The following is a 19,771-nucleotide window of genomic DNA, read 5'->3' on the forward strand; positions in this document are numbered from 1 at the left end:
AAATATAAGTTAAAAACAAAAAACGTTTGTCTTTTTATTCATGTGGAACAATATTTAAAAATGAACAAATAGACTATTTACATAATGCAAGACAAGATCAATTAAAAAGATTATCAAATTAAAGTAAGAGCACCTTATAATTAGCAACAAAACAAAATCATGAAAATATAAAGAAAGCCGAATGTGGTCAGATCTACGTTGAGATTGAAGCATTCAATCTGATTAACAGCGAGAGAAGAGGTATCCAGCAGGGGGCAGCAGCAGCAGATTGAGAGTCTCGTTATTTCTACTTCCGGTGGCGGAGGTTCCTTCCTTTCTGATTGTGCTCAGTGAAGAGACGCTGTAAGGTGAGTCCTGCTGAGGAATAAATCCGCTTTAATCTTCCTTCCAGGTGACCATCCTTCCAACCGAGGTGTGTTTTGTGACAGATTGATGCATTAAGGTTCTGTTGGTGTCTGAATTATGTCACTGCGAAATATTTGAGCTACCTTTATTTCCCGTTTTCCGCTGTGCCGTGCCGCCATGTTACGTTTCTCACGGTGCGTCCAGCAAAAAGAAAATAGCGGTGATTTATTGTGAAAGTTATTATTTTAGAGATTATTTAGGGTTCGGAACGATGGGGTGGGCTTTTCATAGTGTTGAAATTCTTCACCAGATGATAACTGTGAGGTTTATTTCAGCGGTGTCTGAGGGAAAGCTAACATGCTAACATTATCCAGGTTGTGACTCGATGTAAATCTAGAAATTACTGCAATATGTAATGGCATATATGAACTTCAGAAGAAAATTCTGGTGTCCGTCCGTTAAAAGGACTGGGGCAGCAGCTTTAACTGGTTCTGGTATCGGTTTTGGTTAGCATCCGGAGCATTAAGCTGCAGGTCTAGCCATCATTTCTGGACATCTCTTGGTCTGATTCTGAACCTACTGCTCTGCTTGATTCTGAACACAAACCAGTAAGGGACTGGTTATGAGAGGATCCAATATCTCTATGATGTTCTGGTTCTGAACAGACACAGTGAGGCTGTAATGTTCTGGTCCTGATGCTGTGGTTCCTCCAGCAGACATGGCTCCCCGTAAAGGCAAGGAGAAGAAGGAGGAGCAGGTGATCAGCCTGGGCCCGCAGGTGGCCGAGGGAGAGAACGTGTTCGGCGTCTGCCACATCTTCGCCTCCTTCAACGACACCTTCGTCCACGTCACCGACCTCTCCGGGAAGTAAGTGCACCCCTGTCCCGACCTCCGACTCTCCGGTCTGGTTCTGACGGCCGCTTGTTTCCAGGGAGACGATCTGCCGCGTGACCGGCGGCATGAAGGTGAAAGCGGACAGAGACGAATCGTCGCCGTACGCCGCCATGTTGGCGGCTCAGGACGTGGCGCAGCGCTGCAAGGAGCTGGGCATCACGGCGCTGCACATCAAGCTGAGGGCCACTGGAGGGAACAGGTAAGTCTCAGCTGGAGGTCAAGGTTCATTGCCCAGAGGTCAGCATGCTGAGCTGTGTCTCTGTTGCAGGACAAAGACTCCTGGACCTGGAGCCCAGTCTGCACTCAGAGCTCTGGCCCGGTCCGGCATGAAGATCGGCCGCATCGGTACTACTTACTCACACACAATCGTGTTTTCCATTGACTTTCATTCATTTCTACAGCCTACCCACCTTAGCCCTGACCTCTAACCCTAAAGCAGAGGTCCCTACCGCCCACACTGTAGACAGAGAGTTTCCCACCAGGATACAAAGACCTGGTTCACACACACATTGTGTTTAGTGTCCCACCAGGTGGGTTCTGGCCCGGTTCTGGTCTAGTCTTTTCAGGTTGAAGCTGAGCTCTGATTTGCTCGTTGTCCTTAGTCACATAGTGGTTATTATGGATGCTTGTGAAATCTATCTGAATTTGCAGATTCATTTGTTTCCATGGTAACCATGTTTAACTGTAATCATGAAGTCAGTATGTTGTGTTGGCGTTATTGTGGTACCCATTGGGACTCTACTGTCCCTTCTGGACACTTGGAGAAGTTTCTGTCTTAAAACATTAGTTTCTATCTAAAGTTTAATGTTGACTTACACTCAAGTGAAATCTACTGATTGATTGTGACTAGTGAGGGATTTTGGGTAATGAAGGCGCCAGCAGAACAATACACATTTCTAATGCAGAAAATTAACAGATGCTGACATCGGGGGTAGAGACAGAGGAACGCTCCAGGTTTTATGTTTATTAGAGGAAACAGGAAGAAGATCTGATGATCTGAATGTTAAGCTGTTAAAGTTTCTGCTGATCGTTTTTCTGTTGATCTGATTTAAAGGAGCTGTAGGTGTTAACAGGATGGTCAGAAACAAATCTTAACCAGAAATATGTTAGACATATTGATCACTTACAAATAAACAGTTAGCATGATAAAATAAAAAGGTCTCATTTCAGATCAGTGGCCGCTGTTGTAAACAATATAGCTTTATTTTTTCCTTCCCATTCAGTGTTTGTCATGAACATCTGACTAACCTTCAGAGGAAACTATAAAATAAATGAGGAAATACCACTTGGTCACTTGAAACCCTTCGAGGTGGAAAATATTTGCATCGTTTTCCTGAAGGTAGAATAAATGTTTCTCGGCTAGAGATCAGGGAAACGCATTAAAATCATCTAAACAACTCAGACTTGTCATAACTCTGTGATTCCTGGATGTTTGTCTGCTCTGCAGGCAGAAACCAGTCTGCTGCAGAGCCCCTCCCCCACCTGTTGCTGGGAGGAGCATTACCCTGGGATAAATTCATCATTTAATAATCTGATGTTTAAACTGTTTTCTCTGCTGTTTGTTCAGTGACTGTATGGAAATCAATAACTGATTAAATGTTAACTGAGGAAATCCCGTCTCTCTTTGGGCCTGTAACAGAACCTGTCTGTGGCTCCACCTGTTGCCATGGTTACCATCACTGGTTACCAAGGACTACAGCCTGGTTCTGCTGTCATGACATTCCGCTCTGTGGTTCTGATGATCTGTTCTGTTCAAAGTGTCTCATCAGAACCTCCGGCACGGTTCTGGTGCTCCTTCCCTTTAACTGATCGCCATGTTGTTTTTGTTCTTCTTTTCGTGTCCAGAGGACGTCACTCCGATCCCGTCAGACTCTACCAGGAGGAAGGGCGGTCGCCGTGGTCGTCGTCTGTAAACAGCTGCTGGAATTTCACAATAAAAGCTTGTGGTTAACTCGAGTCTGGTTGATGTGAAAATGTTCTGATGGGCTCTGAAGCTGAAACCCCCTGAGCCCAGACTGGCTCTGACCAGCAGGGGGCGCAGCCAGCCAGACTTCAACATGGGGTACATAAAGGTTTATGTTGCCTTTCAAATAACCACTTCATTAATCTGAAAGGATGAGTAAATGCTGAGTGATTCTGCTCTGATTAGCATAAACGTTAGCTCCATCAATCTGTTTCTGATCCCTGAAGTTCATTTCTAAAAATACTATATCAGTCTGAGGGTTACCCACCCTGTTCATGTCAGGTTTTGTGAAAAAGACAATTTCACAACTCTAATGTGACCTTTTGACCTACACAATGTAGCAGAAAAACAAACTGAAGCCTGCAGAGGGCAATAAAATAACCTGGCTGCATAAGCTTCTTCAAGCTAACGGCTTGTTGGGGGACCTCTGGGTTTCTTCCAGCCTGTGTATATGCGAGGAGCCTGTTCTTTAAAAAGCAAACAGGCAAGTTGCCCTGCCTGTACTGAGCCCTCTTCACGTGTTCCATGGGATCCAGGTCTGGACTTTGACTGGGCCATTCCAAAGCCGTTCTTTAGTTGATTGTCTGTGTTTGGGGTCATTAAAACAAGAAGTTCCTCTGAAGGCTGAAGATTTTACTCCAACACTGACTGGTATATGCAGCCGTTTAGAATTCCCTCCATTCAGACAAACAGCCCCAGATCATGATTCTGCCACTACCAGGCTCCACTGTACGTTTTCTCTTCATCGGACCATAATATGTTTTTGTTAATGAAGCCGGCCTTGGATGTTTTCCTATCAGCTCAGGCTTCCCTCTGGCTGGCCTGAAGCCCAGACACCTGAAGAAGACGATCGTCTCATGTAGTGCACAGACAGTAGTTACAGAAACTCCTGCAGCTCCTCCAGTGCTACTGTCGGCCTTCCTATTTAGACATCCTGTTCTGGTTAATGTTGCTGTTGGGCCATATTTATTCTCCACTGTTCCATGAGGATCTTTGGAAATTCTTTTGTAGCCTTCCCCTGACTGATACCTTTGAATACCTGGATCTGATGCCTTGGAGGCTCTCCATGTCTTGTGCAGGGAAATGTCTGTAAACATGTCAGGAAAAGCAAACGAGAGTGGGCGGGAAATGATTTTCCTAAATCGGAAAATTTAGGAAATTTTACAACATTTGGAAAAATTTAGGAAATTTTACAAAATTTGGGAAATCTTAAAACATTTCCTAAATTTGGGACTTTTGGGAAATTTTACAGAATTTCCTAAATTTGGAAAATTTCCAAAAATTGGGAAATTTTACTAAATTTGGGAAATTTTACAAAATTTCCTAAATTTGGGAAATTTTACAAAATTTCCTAAATTTGGGAAATGTTACAAAATTTCCTAAATTTGGGAAATTTTACTAAATTTCCTAAATTTGGGAAAATTTCTCATTTCCTCATTTCATTCTCATTTCCTAATGAAATGAGGAAATGAGAATGGACCGTTCTCATTTCTATATCTTCTGTCCAGCTGCTGCCTCATTTTTATCAGAACTAAGCGGATCCGAACAGATCCAGAACTTCCTCATAACAAAACGCTATTTAGATTTTTCCACGTGTGAACAACAGAGCAGCTGATTAGATTCAACATGGAGGGAGACTCCTGTCTGAACCATCATGGAACGTTGCCATGGAAATGGCCCTCCGTCATCTCCATGGCAACACTATGATGCTGGGACGTTAGTATAGAAAGATTTTCCTGCTCTGTGGAGCCGGTGGAGGACTTTCTCTGATGTCTCAGGTCGGTAGATCAGAGCAGCTTTGGACCTGGTTCTGATGATTTCAGGTTCTGGTTCGGTCCAACAGTAATTACTTAACCACATTTCAACCAAAAACTATATATAAAGTATCAACAAATTGAGCAACATTTTCAATTCAGGCTTTTCAAATTGTTGAATAACTGAGCTTCAGAGAGATTTATGCTTCTTAAGGTTTTTGTAGAGTTTTTCTATCCGTTCATCTTTCCAGAGTTTCTTTAATTATTCGTACACTGTGGATGCTAACATTAGCAGTAGCTGCTACATGTTAGCATTCAGATATTGATATGCTATTTTAGGCTAGTGCAGCTTCTCTGATAGGCTAACTGCTTTTAGCACAACTTGAATGCAGCAGTTTTCCAGTGTGACTGCAGCTGCTGTCCAGCAGGGGGCGCAGTCACACCGAGCAGCTGCAGCAATTCTGGCTGGTCCAGAGTCACAACATCAAATTATTTCACACACATACACACACACACGGTGGCTGCGGAGGGAGGAGATAATGACAGAGTGAAGGAGCCGGAGCTCCAGCGCTCAGTCAGTCTGGATCGGTCCGTCTCCCGTCTGTTCCTCCAGCATGGACCGGCCTGGTTCTGGACTGCTGGTGCTCATCTTCCTGCTGCACGTCAGCTGCTGCCTCTCAGGTGAGCTCAGGTTCCTCTCTTCTTCTTCTGATGTGGACATGTCCTCCAGCCATGACCTCTGACCCCTGCTTGCTCCCTCCATAAGGCTCAGAGATTATATTTCATGCGCTCAGAGAATGTGAAGCAGCTCAGGTTTCATCACATCCTCCTGCGTGTGTGTGTGAGAGAGAGAGGGAGGGAGAGAGAGAGAGAGAAAGTGTGTGTGTATGAGAGTGTGTGTAAATCATATCAGCTACTGTGAAGACATGTATCCATCCGTCTGGGGTTCCAGGGAGGGAAAACGTCTACTGAGCGCACTTAGAGCAGGGACCTGCAGGAGTCAGAGGGATCCTGGTGTTCCTCCAGAACCAGAACCATTTCTCCAACAGAACCAAGGTCCAACCCTCAGAAAAACACCAGGACGAGGCAGAACTGATCCAAACCAGAACGTCAAATCAACCTGGAGACAGAAACCAGGAAGAGAAACTGTACCCGTCTGTACCCGACTGGACAAAGACAAACAGGAGAAGAAAGATTTAAATTCACAGTAAACTCAAAAGGAGCCAAATTAAAGATTAAAATCGTCTCGGAGGAAAGAGGAGAACCTGCATTTCATCTCCAAACAAACGGGTTGGTTCTGGATGGAGTTTAATCAGAACCATCTGACTTCTAGGAACCGGAACCAGAACCAGGACGTTGTTGCACCTGAAGCAGTTGCCTGCGCTCGGGTCAGATGATTTCTGGTCTGGTTTCAAAACTGGACAGGAAGTCTATGAAATATGCCTCAAAGTGAAGCATCTTCCTTCAGCTAAAGTCTTGGAGCCATCAGTGGACACCAGTCGGACCAGGCAGTACCAACGGACAGGAAGAACCCAAGAAGCAGAACCAGCAACTTCCAAGCTAAAGCTCTAGAGGAGTTCTCCTGACACCAGAACATCAGAACCAACGGTCTGGTTCTGGATGGCTCTGCTGTTGATGCTACAAGATGGACAGAGAGAGACCGGTTTGGTCTGACACAAATGGACCCGGTCCAGGTCCCCAGTAATGAAGACCAAAGTGTCTGTTGTTTGGGTCTGACCGTAGTCCTGGTACTGGTTGGTACTGGTTGGTACCGGTGGGTGAAGACAGTAGCTCCTCTTACTTTAGCTCCAGTCACCTGTCACACATGATGAACTCGCTGGCTGTAAGGGATGATTGACTTCTAGGTTTTCAATGAAGGTTCTGCTGAAGATGCAGTTGCGTCCATTTCACATTAACCGGGTCAATAATTGTTCTGATCTGCTGACGATCTGATGACCACCCGATCTTAAATATCTTCTTCCTATCTCCCAGGTTCTCTCCATCAGGTTCTGTCAGAGTTCAGCATAATTCGTCCAATCAGAACCGACTCAGAGGGACGGCTCCTTTCAGCATCAATCTCTGCCCACCAGCCATACCGAAGCAAGAGACACGCCCCCTCAACTAAGGATACGCCCAACAACTCCCAGGCACAACAAGCCCCGCCCACTTGGAGATCATCGTTCAGCCATTCATGGAGGGGGAGGAGTCCCAAGGAAGAGGCGGAGCTCTTCTACAACGTGACTGTGTTTGGTCGGCACCTTCACCTGCGACTGCGTCCAAATTCCCGCCTCATCACTCCCACTGCCACTTTGGAGTGGGAGGAGTCAGGATACCTGCACTCTGAGCCAATCAGAGAGGACGACTGCTTCTACACAGGAACAGTGTCAGACCTGGATGACACGTCTGTGGCCCTCAGCAACTGTGACGGACTGGTAGGTGGTTTCCAGAGCTGATCTGGTCGAAACGTTCAGGACCAAATGCCTGAAAGATGAGGTGAAATGCTTTGGGGGAACAGCGGCTATATTGGACAGGATGTTGAGAAGAGCTGACAGGGACAAAGAATAGAGGCAAGGATCAGGTGCTAACAGAGGACGAGAAGAGGGTTGGTGCAGCAAAGGAGACTGGTAGAGACAATCTGGAGACTTCTAGACATCTGGACCTGGTTTAGGTTCTGGTTGGAGTTTAGGTTCTGGTAGGAATCAGTGTTTCAGGTCCTTGAAGATCCGTTTCTCAGTGATCTGTTGAGGAGTCTCTGGATCTGAGGAGGGAGATGTGTTTTAAACAGGACTCTCAGCTTTCCTCCAGACTGGCTTTGATAACTTTGGTCTTCATCATGATGATGTTTTATCTCTGCACTGATGCCGAGTCAGACTCCAGAACTTTTGTGTGGATGAAGCTGGTAAACTGTACCAGCCTCATCCACTGGGCCAATCCAGTTGGTTCTAGTTTAATGCTGGTTGCTGCCCAGGCAGGTAAGCTGATCCAGAACCGGGTTACAGCAGGTTCTCGTATCTCCAGGCAGGAATGATCCGGACCGGAGGAGATGAGTTCTTTATCGAACCGCTGAAAGATGATGAGGAGGAGGGCGAAGGTGAACGAAGGCACGTTGTTTATCGCTCTTCAGCCATCATCAGGAATGCATCAGCTGCTAATCAGACCTCAGAGGACTTCCAGCGAGGTGAGTCAAACACTGGTTCTGTTCTGCCAGGTCTGGTTCAGATAACAGCAACCATCAGGAGGTCAGGAGGTCAGATTGTTGCATTCTGCACTGCGTTTTAGCATGCTAACAAACCGAGCCGAGCTGCAGCGCCTCCACCTCCTTCATTCCAGCTGAAAGAAGGAAAATAAAACGGTGGATAAGATCCAGGAAACTTGGCTTTGGGCTCGGAGACACATTGCAAGCAAAACACTTAAACAGAAAATGCTGTGAAACGTATTTCAACACATATCAAAAATACACAGAACCCAGAGAAAGTGAACCCGTAGTGGACTGTAGTGGTTTACAGTGGTCTGTACTGGTCAGTACTGGTGCAGCCTCATAACTGTTCTTCAGACAGTTTATGAGGTAAAGAAAGATTTTCTCTGCCTTGTTTCCATAGCAACCATTTATGGTCAGCCTTTGGCTCCTTGGCTTCATCTGGTTTTTATTTCAAGTGTGTGTTGTAGTTAAAGCCTGTGGCAAAGAGCTGAACTCTGACTGAGATCCGCTGCTGTTTGGTTGGCCGGGTTGGGACTCGTTACAGGACTGACGGGTTCCATGTAGGAACTGGACCCGCCACTGGGATTCTGATGAGGTTCACGGAGGTCTCTGTGGTTCTGGTCCATCCTGGAAAGATCCATTGAATCAGCTGAGCTGACGTCCTGACCTTCAGACCGGATAAATTGTGCTTGCAGGGCCGCTGCTAGGACTGCTGAACCCGAACCCAATCCTGGGTCCAAACGGGTCAAGTCGCCGGCGCCGCAACACCATGGCTGAAATGTTTCACATTGAGGTATGTGACCTTTCTGACCTTTGCTCTCTGAACTCCAGATTTATGTCAGAACAAAGTATTGGCGCTTTCGATCAGTTGAGCAGATGAATTCCCAGGAGTCTGTCTGCTTCTCAGCCAATCAGAAATTAGGATGAGTCACCTGAGCACCAGAAAAAACACCAGATTATTTAATCTTTCCTGGTGTCACACCTGAAGTCCAACAGCCAGCAAAGACTTGAACCGCGGCTAGCAAAGCCAGACTGGACGATTTCATAGATAGACCCTCCTCCGTCTGGTTCTGGACCGCAAACAGAACCATGAGGTTCTGAAGGTCTTCACAGTGAGGCATCAGAACGGTCTGTCCAGGTGCTTCTGGACCTCAGAGCCAAGTTTGTTTCTATTGATCAGAATAAACCGCCTGAGAAACAATTGGTCAGAACCAAAACCGCTCACTGCTGCTAACCTTCAAAGGTCAAAGGTTATCTTCTCCATCTCATATTTTTTTATGACTCGAGGTTTCCTCATGTTTTCTGCGTTTCTATATTGATTAATTTTGTGTTTGATGTTTACGGTGTTTTCTTTGTGAGGCATTTAGTTTCCTGCTCTCTCATTGGTGCTCACCTGCCTCTGCATCCTCCAGGTGCTGCTGGCTGTGGATTACTCCCTGGTTCTCTTCCATGGCCGCGAAAACATCCTGAAGTATCTCCTCACCCTGATGAACATTGTAAGTGGAAGCAGTCGTGCGTTTTGCATGCAGCCATGTAGGCCCTGCACAGCCTACCAGAACCCAGAAGGACTGCTCTGGGTTCTAGTTCCTTCTGTTTGATGTTCTCCTGCTCTGTCCGGACCTGCTGACGTTTCCTGCTCTTGGTTTCATTCAGAAGGTCCTCATGCAGATTCTGCTCGTCTCCTCCAGGTCAATGAGATCTACCAGGATCCCTCTCTGGGGGCCAACATCAATGTGGTGGTAGCAAGGATCATCATGCTGAGTGGAACCAAGGTACGGGCTGCAACGTACCACAGATAGTCACTCTTCTAACAGGAAGTCAGTCTGCTCAGGCCACATGCTAACAGGAAGTCACTCTGCTCATGCCACAGCTAACAGGAAGTCAGTCTGCTAACAGGAAGTCAGTCTGCTCAGATCACATGCTAACAGGAAGTCAGTCTGCTAACAGGAAGTCAGTCTGCTCAGGCCACATGCTAACAGAAAGTCACTCTGCTCATGCCACAGCTAACAGGAAGTCAGTCTGCTAACAGGAAGTCAGTCTGCTCAGGCCACATGCTAACAGGAAGTCAGTCTCCTAACAGGAAGTCAGTCTGCTCAGATCACATGCTAACAGGAAGTCAGTCTGCTCAGGCCACATGCTAACAGGAACTCAGTCTGCTCACGCCACAGCTAACAGGAAGTCAGTCTGCTCACGCCACAGCTAACAGGAAGTCAGTCTGCTAACAGGAAGTCACTCTGCTCATGCCACAGCTAACAGGAACTCAGTCTGCTCACGCCACAGCTAACAGGAAGTCAGTCTGCTAACAGGAAGTCAGTCTGCTCACGTCACAGCTAACAGTCCTGATAACAGGAAGTTGATAATCTGTAGCTCAGTCTTGTTCCGGTTAAAACCCGACATTAGAATCTCTATGTAACACCAGCCGGGTCACAGTTGTAGAGATTCTTATCTGGCCCATTGCTCATTAAACCACTCACCTCTGACCACAATGAACTAGAATAACTCCTGTTTAAAGTAGAAAACCAGTAAAAGCTGGACTTGTTTGGCCCCTCAGTCCCAGGAGCTGATTGCGGTGGGGAATCCTCAGAAGAGCCTGGAGAATGTCTGCGGATGGTCGTACCTGCAGCAGGTGGAGCAGAACCAGGAGGCGCAGCATGACCACACCATCTACCTGACCCGCCAGGAGTTCGGTCCCACTGGCATGCAGGGTACAGCTACTTTACTACCTCTGGTACTATAGTACTACAGCTATCCATATTACTACTACTATTACTACTACTAACATAATAATAATAATCCCCTTCCTGTGCTGCAGGTTATGCTCCTGTCACCGGGATGTGCCAGCTGCACCGAAGCTGTGTCCTGGTTCTGGAAGACGGATTCTCCTCGGCTTTTGTTGCTGCGCATGAGACGGGCCACGTGTGAGTCACACAGGAATGGTGATACTAAGGATAATATTACCTGTTTAGTGATAAATAACTAAGCTAAGGTGTGTGTGTGTGTGCAGACTGGGCATGGAGCACGATGGGGAGATGAACGACTGCATGGACGACGTCCCTCTGGGCAGCATCATGTCTCCCCGGGTCCAGGCCACCTTCTACCGCTATCACTGGTCCAGCTGCAGCTGGAGGGAGCTGCACCGCTACCTGCAGTGAGTAGCAGCCGCAGTGCCTGCAGCGCCAGGAGGGTTTCCACTGATAGCTGCTCCCTCTGCCCACAGCGCCTATGACTGTCTCCGTGACGACCCCTTCAGCCACGAGTGGCCCGCCCAGCCGCAGCTACCGGGCTTCCAGTACACCATGGATCAGCAGTGCCGCTTCGATTTTGGCCCGGGATTCAGCATGTGTACCGCCGTAAGTCAGAGTCAAGGTTCTTACTGATTCAGAGTCCAACCTGGCCCAGAGTCCAGCCAAAAACAAGGTTCTCACCAAACCTGAGCAGCGACCCTTTACAGCTGCCTCCGAGTCAGTTCCAGCTGAAACCTCTGAGCAGAATGATTCACTTATTCATTAATATTAACCTGAATAGAAAATGAACCTCCTATGATCTGGTGGTATCGTCCCTTTAGCCTGTCATTCCCAGACTAGTACTCTGTCAGACCTGTCTGAGGTCCGGACTAGTTCTCTGTCTCAGTCTGAGGCGAAGAGCTGGCAGACATGCTGGCTGAAATGGTCCTGATCCGATTCAGAGGAGAAAACCACAAGAACCAAAGTCATCAGTAGAAACGTCCAGCTCATCGGGCTTGGAGCTGCTGGACCCGATCTGCCAGGAATGCTTCCTGTTATCAGTTCTTAAACACTGCATCTGGACCCGATCAGCAGCTGGACTGGAAATTTCAGGAAGCTCATTAAAGTCCTGCTGGTGTCCTGTCAGTTCTAGGTTTTTTCTTCATGGAGCTCAGGGTTATTTTCATTTCACATCTGGAGAGATTTCTGATTAATTTCTGATCAACAAGATCATATAAGCCACAGATCCTGATCTCTGAGTGATCTGTGTCTTCAGTACACGACCCCCGACCCCTGCAAGCAGCTGTGGTGCAGCGACTACAACAACCCGTTTTTCTGTAAGACCAAGAAAGGCCCGCCACTGGATGGGACCAAGTGCGGACCAGGCAAGGTGAGTTCACGAATTCATCCTCAGCGTTTATTTAACAGCCACGTTCTGCTGGCAGCAGAGAAACAATCTGGTACCTCCCCGGTACCGGTTGGTATCACTGCAAGACATATTTCCAGTCTTTATTCATACAGCCAGATGAGTCACCAAGGCAACTGTCTGTTTTGCAGCACTGCTTCAAAGGCTTCTGCATCAAGCTAACCCCAAACCTCCTGAAGCAACACGGAAACTGGGGGCGCTGGAGTCCGTTCGGCAGCTGCTCCCGGACCTGTGGGGGTGGGGTCCGGTTTCGGACCAGACAGTGTGATAACCCCCCGTGAGTGACCGGCAATGATCTCACGCACCAGCTGCTCCAATCAGACACACTTACCTGTCGCTGTTCTCAGTCCAGCTAATGGAGGGCGCACCTGCTACGGGAACAGCTACGAGTTCCAGCTGTGCAGCCAGGAGGACTGCCCCCCCCTCACCGACTTCAGGTCAGAACCTGGTTCTGTCCTCCGGCTGACCGGGTTAGGACCTGGTTCTGTCCTCTGGTTGACCGGATCAGAACATCTGAAGTGTCGTTGTGTTTCAGGGAGGATCAGTGTAAAGCCTGGAATCCATTCCTGGAGCATGAAGGAATGAAGCATCATTGGCACCCATATGAGCATCCTGACCGTAAATACACACTCAGACACACAAGTTAGCATGATGCTAGTAGCAGACAATGTCATGCCAACATGATGCTAGAAACAGACACACCGCTATGCAAGCATGATACTAGTATCAGACACTTCCATGCCAACATGATGACCGTAAAAGACATATTGCTATGCTACCAACATGTCAAACGTTATGCTAATGTCATATCAGTAACAGACACTCTGCTATGCTAACATTAACAGACACTCTGCTATGCTAACATGTTGTCAGTAACAGACACTCTGCTATGCTAACTTGTTGTCACTAACAGACACTCTGCTATGCTAACATATCAGTAAGAGACACTCCACTATACTAACATGATACCAGTAAACTGGAACTAAGCTGTTCCTGGCTGCTGCTGATATAAACAGCCTCTGCTGTGGCCAGATGTGTTTTAGGACCTCTGAGTTCATTTTTCAGTGGAATCTCCTCTCATTGTGGGGATGTTGTGTAATGCTGTGGGACGGACCAGATCTGGGTACTTCAGTCTAATGTCCCTGGAATGCACTCTGTAATTCACGGTTCTCATAAATACCAAAGACAGACCTGTGTGGATGAGTGTGTTTGTACTTGTTTAGGCTAACTCTTCAGGACTTGTTCTGGCATTTTTATGTGTTTGAGGACCAATGACCGAGTAAAGGGACTGGATTAAAATGTTAATGGAGCTCATTTCAGGGTCTGTAATTAATTGCTCACATTTAAATCTAAAATCACACATCAATTAAATAAGCAACATTTAAAATTCAAGTGTTAAACTGCTGCTAAATTATTGAATAAATAGAATATGAGCTCAACAACAAATATATTTATAGTTTTTCATTCTTTCTTTTTTATTGCGAACAATTTAAAAAATAAAATAAAAATGATGTCAATACCAGAAATGTGCAAATACAAAGGTTCTGACTCAGAACTTCTGTATACAAAAACAAGTAATTCCGTTAAAATTTTAACACATTAAAATCTATGAAATCCATTAATTTATTTAATGAGTTAAAATTATGATCATACAATGAATATATTTGGAACAAAGCAAGGTCTGAATTATCCTAATGTGGTGATAAATACATGTGCACACATGCAAGTACTTCTATACAAACTGAGGACTTTGCATTGACGTCCATTAATTTTACTAACTAATTGTTTGCAATTTGTGCCTAACCGGCACACTACACAATACTAGTTTAGTCCTAACTAACCCTAACCAAAACTTAATCCACTTAAAGCTACCTTAAAGCTACCTAAACCAGAAGAGCTGCAAAAAAAGTGAGGACCGCAAAAATGTCCTCACTTTCCCCACTGACCTCTATTTGTGGGTGAAAGTGTTGAAACTGTTCCTCTATGTGTGTTATACGCAAGAAAGTACGAGTGTGGGTGAGTGTGAGTGTGTGCGCTCACATGTTAAAGTCATCAGACAGGAATCTGTTGTTGGAAGGAAACTCTGAGCCTCTCCTCCCTTTAACTCTTCATCATCTGAGAATAATTTAGTGTCTGCAGGATTTTTATGATCATCTTCAGATATTCCACCTTAAATCTCTCTGAGCCTGTGTGTGCGTGTGTGTGTGTGCAGAGGACGAGCGCTGCCGTCTGCACTGTCAATCCAAGGAGACGGGCGCCGTGGTGTCCATGAACAGAATGGTGCATGATGGGACGCTGTGTTCCTATGACGATGCCTACAGCGTCTGCGTCCGAGGAGAGTGTGAGGTCTTTATTGTGCTTCAGTTTCCAGGCCTGACTCACATCTTGACCTGTTTTTCTCCTGACTCTTGTTTCTAATGTACTGAGGAAAGAGGGAAATAAAAACTCTTGACCCAAACTTATCCTGAATAATTAGGATTTTATTTTCTTTCAGCCAGTTGTTGTTTTCCCTGTGATTGACCAATTTGATCATTTTATTGTAGAATTAATTCCAATTTTCTGATGTCTTGTCACTCAGCAGTGTTGCGATGCTCAGCATTGTTGCATATCTCCCCCCCCACAGCATGTAGGATGCGACGGCCAGATCGCCTCGGACCGTCGGGAGGATCAGTGCGGAGTCTGTGGTGGAGACGACTCCACCTGTAAGATTGTTAAGGGGAACTTCACCCGCAGCACCAGGAAGCTAGGTGACTCACTGGCACAGGCACAACATTATGACCACCCACAGCTTCTCCATCAGAGAAACCCTGGGGATCGGGTCAGAGGTCAGGGTCTTCAGCCTGATGGGTCTGATGTTCTGCTTGTCCAAGCTGTTCCATCCAATTGTCATGAGAATTATAAAGTAATGTTTGAAATGTCACAAAAAAACAACAAAGAAACAAACATAAAATGTGAATTTCCATCTGTTAGTTTAGAGTAAATCAACCAGGCTGACATGGCTCAGATGTTGCTGCTACGCATAGCAGTAATAACAGGAAGTGGAGGTCGCTAACTGGACCAGGGTTCTTGGTGCCTCTGGTAAGGCTCAGACCCACCAGTGACTGGGAACGATTGTTACATCTGAACTTACTCAGCTAATGTGTGTCACAAGTCTGTGTAACGCTGTTAGCTACAGATAATCACAGCTAATGGCAGCTAATAGCAGCTAGCAGGAGCTAGAAGCAGCTAACTAATGATATCGCCTGCGGGTTGTGGCTCAACCAGTCCGAGGCTTCAAGTTCCTCGTATGATTAGGTTCTGACTGCTTGGACTTCAGAAACAAAGCAGACCTTCAGAGCGCTGATGGAGTCTGTGGTCGTAATGTTATAACAGGTTCATGAATGTCTGATGATTGGCCCCATGCTGTAGGTTACTTGAAGATGCTGGAGATCCCCAAAGGAGCCAGGCATCTGGTGATTCAGGAGTTTAAGGGGAGCCCTCACACCCTGGGTAGATGGACCAAAGACGCTTTCGGTTGCCCGATGACTCAAGAACAAAGTTGATCTAGAGTTTTATGTTGCAGCCGTGAAGAACCAGGAAACGGATCACCTCTTCCTCAACGATGAACATGAGATTCCTGAGAGCCGGGTGGTGATAGAGAAGGGAGTGGTTTGGCAGTACAACAAGACCGGTGAGCAGGAGGCGCTGCACAGTGGCGGGCCGCTGAAGTACGGTGTCATACTCATGGTCAGTCCAAAGAAGGACCAGCACAATACCGCCAATGGTTCTGAAAGGCCCAGAAGAGCCAACCTCCTCCTTCCTCTGCTGCTCAGGTCCGTTCTCACCTGGACTCCAAGGTGACGGTGTCTTACAGCTACATCATTCAGGACCACATCCGGTCCTCTCTGGAGTCTAACCTGGTGCAGGAGGAAGCTGTGGTCTATGAGTGGGCCCTGAAGAAGTGGTCCCACTGTTCCCAGCCCTGCGGTGGAGGTACGTCCAGGCCAACAGGTGTCCAGTCTGCAGTGACCCTCCTGGGACTAAAGGTCAGCGTCTGTTGCAGGGACCCAGTACACCCGATTTGGCTGCAGGAGGAAGGCTGATGGGAAAATGGTGGAGAGGGTCTACTGCTCCAACATCAACAAGCCCAGACCCATCAGCCGCAAGTGCAATGCCGAGAGCTGCAGATCTCCACAGTAACTCATGCAGATGACCACAGAAACCCTACATGACCAATCCGTCTGGTCAGCAGCAGGCTAACATTTGGCTCTTCCACCAGGTGGGTGACTGGGGACTGGGAGGCCTGCAGTGCCTCTTGTGGGCAGACAGGGTGGCAGCGACGCTGGGTGAGCTGCCAGCAGGAGTCCAGCAGCGGGAAGCAGCGCCGCTCAGTAAACAGCAAGCTCTGTGGCGACGACCGGCCAGAGGCCAAGCGGACCTGCAACCGGTTCCTCTGCCCCGCTGGTTGGAGGACCGGGCCCTGGACCACGGTGAGGACATGGCTACAGGACCGTGTCTGACCCGGTTCACCTCAAACTCCTAAAGCTTCCTTTCTGTTCTCGGGACCAAATTCCTTCAGACTTCCAGTTTCTTCCTTTATTCTGCTTTTAATTTGAATGTTAATGACTTTGACATGCTTCCCTTCACTAAGCTTCACGCTTCTCTGTGGAACCATTGTTCATGCACCCTCGACCTTCCTTCCGACAGCTCATATGGCTGCTAACCCGCCTGTTTCCTCAGACGGGTCGAATGCTGGCGTGTCACTGGTTCCGGTCCACCGGGTGACTGGTTTCAGTCTGGCGGTCTGATTAGGGTCTAACTACCATGAATGTGTTTGCAGTGTTCGGTCTCCTGTGGAAACGGGACTCAGGACCGTCAGGTTGCGTGTTTAAATCCTGAAGGCTCACCTGGAAACTGCAGCGATCTTCAGCCAATAGCAGCGCGCCCTTGTCAGGCCCCGCCCTGCAATGGTAGGCCTTGACCAATCAGCAGGTCTCTCTGCTACAGCCAATCAACCATTGACTGTGTGTTTCCTTCCCAGGAGATCCGAAGAACGCCATCATTCTCTGGCTGTCCAGGTCCAACCCCAGCTTCCCGGCTCCACAGACATCTCCCAGTAAGAACCCGCTGATCCATCTCCATGTTCTGACCCGGTAGACCGACGTCTCCTCGTTTGTCCTCTTTATGCAAACAACTAAACCAGTCAGAACCATCAGCCATGTCCAACTGGACCTTTGGAGTGTTGCCTCTGTAGCGGAGGGGTCATCTCTCTGACCAGAACCGATTATTGTTGGTGTCTGTCCCACCGGGTCAGGCTGGCATTAGCATTGCCCAATTTTTTTAGGATTCTGGAAGTTCTGTAGAACTTCTTGGACTGCTTAGATCTGCCAGAACTTTACTGATCTCTCTGTGTCTGCAGGGCAGCGTTGCCGTGGCGACCGCTCCGTCTTCTGCCGGATGGAGGCGCTGAGTCGGTACTGTTCGATCCCTGGATACAGGCAGATGTGCTGCAAGTCCTGCAGCGAGAGGAACGCCAGCAACTCTGATGGGTTCAGCAACTTCACTAACTCCAGCAACTTTACCAACTCCAGCAACTTTACCAACTCCAGCAACTTTACCAACTCCAGCAGCCAGAGTCCCACTGACTCCCCAGTAAACAACAGCAGGTCAGTACAGTAGTAAAAACAGTTTTAAGACATACAATACACACTGATGTAAAGAGTCGCACTGAGACCGGGTCGCACCATTTCTAACCAGATCAGACTGGTTCAAAATTAGTCGAAATGAGACAGAATGTTCTAATACCAAGCTACTGCTACCACACATCTTGCACCAACATGGAGTAGAGAAGCCAATGTTTCAGAGCTCATTCCTATTTTGATGTGAAATTTATACCTTTGTCTTTTAGTTCCTGGGAGTTGACTGAAATGATGATGTCGGTGACCTCGTCTACCTCATTGGTTGGTGATGTCATCAGTGATGTCACGAGCACACCAACCCCTACAAGCAAGAGCAGCACCGACTTTGTCTATGTGGACTACGACTACGAGTTTCAGACATACGTCGACAAAACTCCTGTTGCTCCAGCTACCACAGCGGCTGCAGTTACTGCGGTTACCATGGTTACCACAGTTAGCTCCACAGCTGGAACTATGACAGCACGGCCGATAGGAACCATTCCAGTGTATTTGCTGAGCAGGAGAACCGACCCGGTCTCCCTGGTTACGGTTGATCAGAACCAGACAGCGCCACCAATCAGAGCCTCTGAACACACCGCCACAGCACCAGGGGTGCCAGCACCGGCCTCCAGGGAGAAGAACTCTGTGGATGAGGTCCAGTACCGGGTGGTTGGAGCGGACAGTACCACCAGAGACCAGCAGAACCTCTTCGTTCCCCGCATGCTGCCTTTCCACGAACGGACTCAGAACCAGCGCATCCAGCAGCTTCTGAAGGAGAGGCAGCTGCAGAACCTTCTGAGGCTGGAAGACCGGACCAGGGCGAGGCGGAACCTCCTGGCCCAGCAGAACCAGACCAGGGCAAGGCGGAGGGACTGACCCGGCTCTGTTGGGCTTAATAATATCAGTCAATGAGAAACAGAAACTGACAGAAACTCCTCCATCTTTGTTTCTCTGACCTTAAAACAAAGTTACTCTATCAGGCGTGAACGACCAGAACCGGGCCGCAGAATGCTCCGGTTCTGTTGGGTTCTATACTCATGCTGTTTGTACCAACTAATCCTGTCTTAATAAAGCAAAGTCTCTTCCAGCTGCTGATGTCATCATGACTCATCAACATCACCTCAGTCAGTCTGAGTGTCCTGGAGTCCACCAAGGTTTACGGGCCAACCAGAACCCTTTACGGGCCTCCGGGCCCACCAAAACCGGCCAGAACCAACCAAAACCGGCGGTTCTGCATCAGAACTTGGTATGGACGGCGGTTGGAGTCCTGTCTCAATCTGGCAGCCATCTTGTTTCTAGAGAAGAGTTTTTCTCCTTCAAGCCTTCCTAGCAGCCAGACTGGTTCAGGGTTATGACCTTTAACCTGTGGGATGTTTGGTCATCTCTTTTAGCTTTACGCTCTGACCTCTGACATTGGAGCAAGTGCTGATTTTAACCGAAATCACCAGGTTCTTGTTCCGTCTCATGTTCTGGTGTTGCCATGGTCAGTGTTTCCCAGGCAGGTTCTCCGGAAGCAAAGCCTGGAGGTTCTGGAAAGCGCTGCTGATCATGAATCGATCCCTGCTTCCAAAACCACCTGTTGCCAGTCAGTGAATCAGCCACCAACTGAGACAGAAACCAGGGAATGTCTAAAGCAGGCAGGGCAGGAGGACCAGGGACCAGGGAACAAGAAGATCCTGATGCTCCAGGATCTGCATGTTCTGGTTCTGTTTCCAGACCAGAACCATACCCATGAATTAGCCTGGCCCCGCAGAAGGAGGCTGTTCTGATTTGGTTTTCTGGTCCTGACTGGGTCATATATGGGCGACTT

At 47.7% G+C, this 19,771-nt stretch overlaps 2 protein-coding genes across 6 annotated transcripts; both read left to right on the plus strand.

The window, feature by feature from the left end:
• The first annotated feature begins 225 nt into the window (after positions 1–225).
• rps14 (ribosomal protein S14) lies at positions 226–3,190 on the plus strand. Of its 5 annotated transcripts, none has more exons than XM_044140572.1 (5): positions 226–347; positions 1,062–1,212; positions 1,277–1,438; positions 1,508–1,584; positions 3,085–3,190. In XM_044140572.1, exons 2-5 carry the CDS (start codon positions 1,064–1,066, stop codon positions 3,150–3,152), a joined length of 456 nt encoding a protein of 151 aa, XP_043996507.1. In that variant the 5' UTR covers positions 226–347; positions 1,062–1,063; the 3' UTR covers positions 3,153–3,190. The 5 variants fall into 5 exon arrangements, with proteins under 5 accessions (XP_043996507.1, XP_043996509.1, XP_043996511.1 ...); XM_044140574.1 differs by having other exon boundaries at positions 263–347; positions 1,059–1,212; XM_044140576.1 differs by having other exon boundaries at positions 313–412; positions 1,059–1,212.
• A 1,686-nt stretch (positions 3,191–4,876) lies between these two features.
• On the plus strand, positions 4,877–19,048 carry LOC122844809 (A disintegrin and metalloproteinase with thrombospondin motifs 2-like). Its single transcript, XM_044140578.1, has 26 exons — positions 4,877–4,980; positions 5,570–5,637; positions 6,949–7,388; positions 7,975–8,134; positions 8,851–8,948; positions 9,568–9,651; positions 9,844–9,927; positions 10,707–10,860; positions 10,968–11,073; positions 11,160–11,303; positions 11,373–11,505; positions 12,155–12,268; positions 12,436–12,581; positions 12,652–12,741; positions 12,840–12,922; positions 14,517–14,650; positions 14,928–15,051; positions 15,713–15,793; positions 15,867–16,030; positions 16,117–16,276; positions 16,347–16,479; positions 16,563–16,773; positions 17,124–17,253; positions 17,325–17,399; positions 17,703–17,949; positions 18,192–19,048. Exons 2-26 carry the CDS (start codon positions 5,571–5,573, stop codon positions 18,835–18,837), a joined length of 4,008 nt encoding a protein of 1,335 aa, XP_043996513.1. The 5' UTR covers positions 4,877–4,980; position 5,570; the 3' UTR covers positions 18,838–19,048.
• Positions 19,049–19,771: the final 723 nt, after the last annotated feature.

The sequence above is a fragment of the Gambusia affinis genome, linkage group LG15, assembly GCF_019740435.1.
Source record: "Gambusia affinis linkage group LG15, SWU_Gaff_1.0, whole genome shotgun sequence".
Lineage (NCBI taxonomy): Eukaryota > Metazoa > Chordata > Actinopteri > Cyprinodontiformes > Poeciliidae > Gambusia > Gambusia affinis.

Bases quoted from the DNA above. Each gene is read 5' to 3' on its own strand.
- LOC122844809 (XM_044140578.1), top strand. From the start codon at position 5,571: ATGGACCGGCCTGGTTCTGGACTGCTGGTGCTCATCTTCCTGCTGCAC. The intron at 7,389-7,974 runs GTAGGTGGTTTC...TCGTATCTCCAG, and splicing joins TCAGCAACTGTGACGGACTG to GCAGGAATGATCCGGACCGG. The intron at 10,861-10,967 runs GTACAGCTACTT...CCTGTGCTGCAG, and splicing joins CGGTCCCACTGGCATGCAGG to GTTATGCTCCTGTCACCGGG.
- rps14 (XM_044140572.1), top strand. From the start codon at position 1,064: ATGGCTCCCCGTAAAGGCAAGGAGAAGAAGGAGGAGCAGGTGATCAGC. The intron at 1,213-1,276 runs GTAAGTGCACCC...GCTTGTTTCCAG, and splicing joins GTCACCGACCTCTCCGGGAA to GGAGACGATCTGCCGCGTGA. The intron at 1,585-3,084 runs GTACTACTTACT...TTTCGTGTCCAG, and splicing joins CATGAAGATCGGCCGCATCG to AGGACGTCACTCCGATCCCG.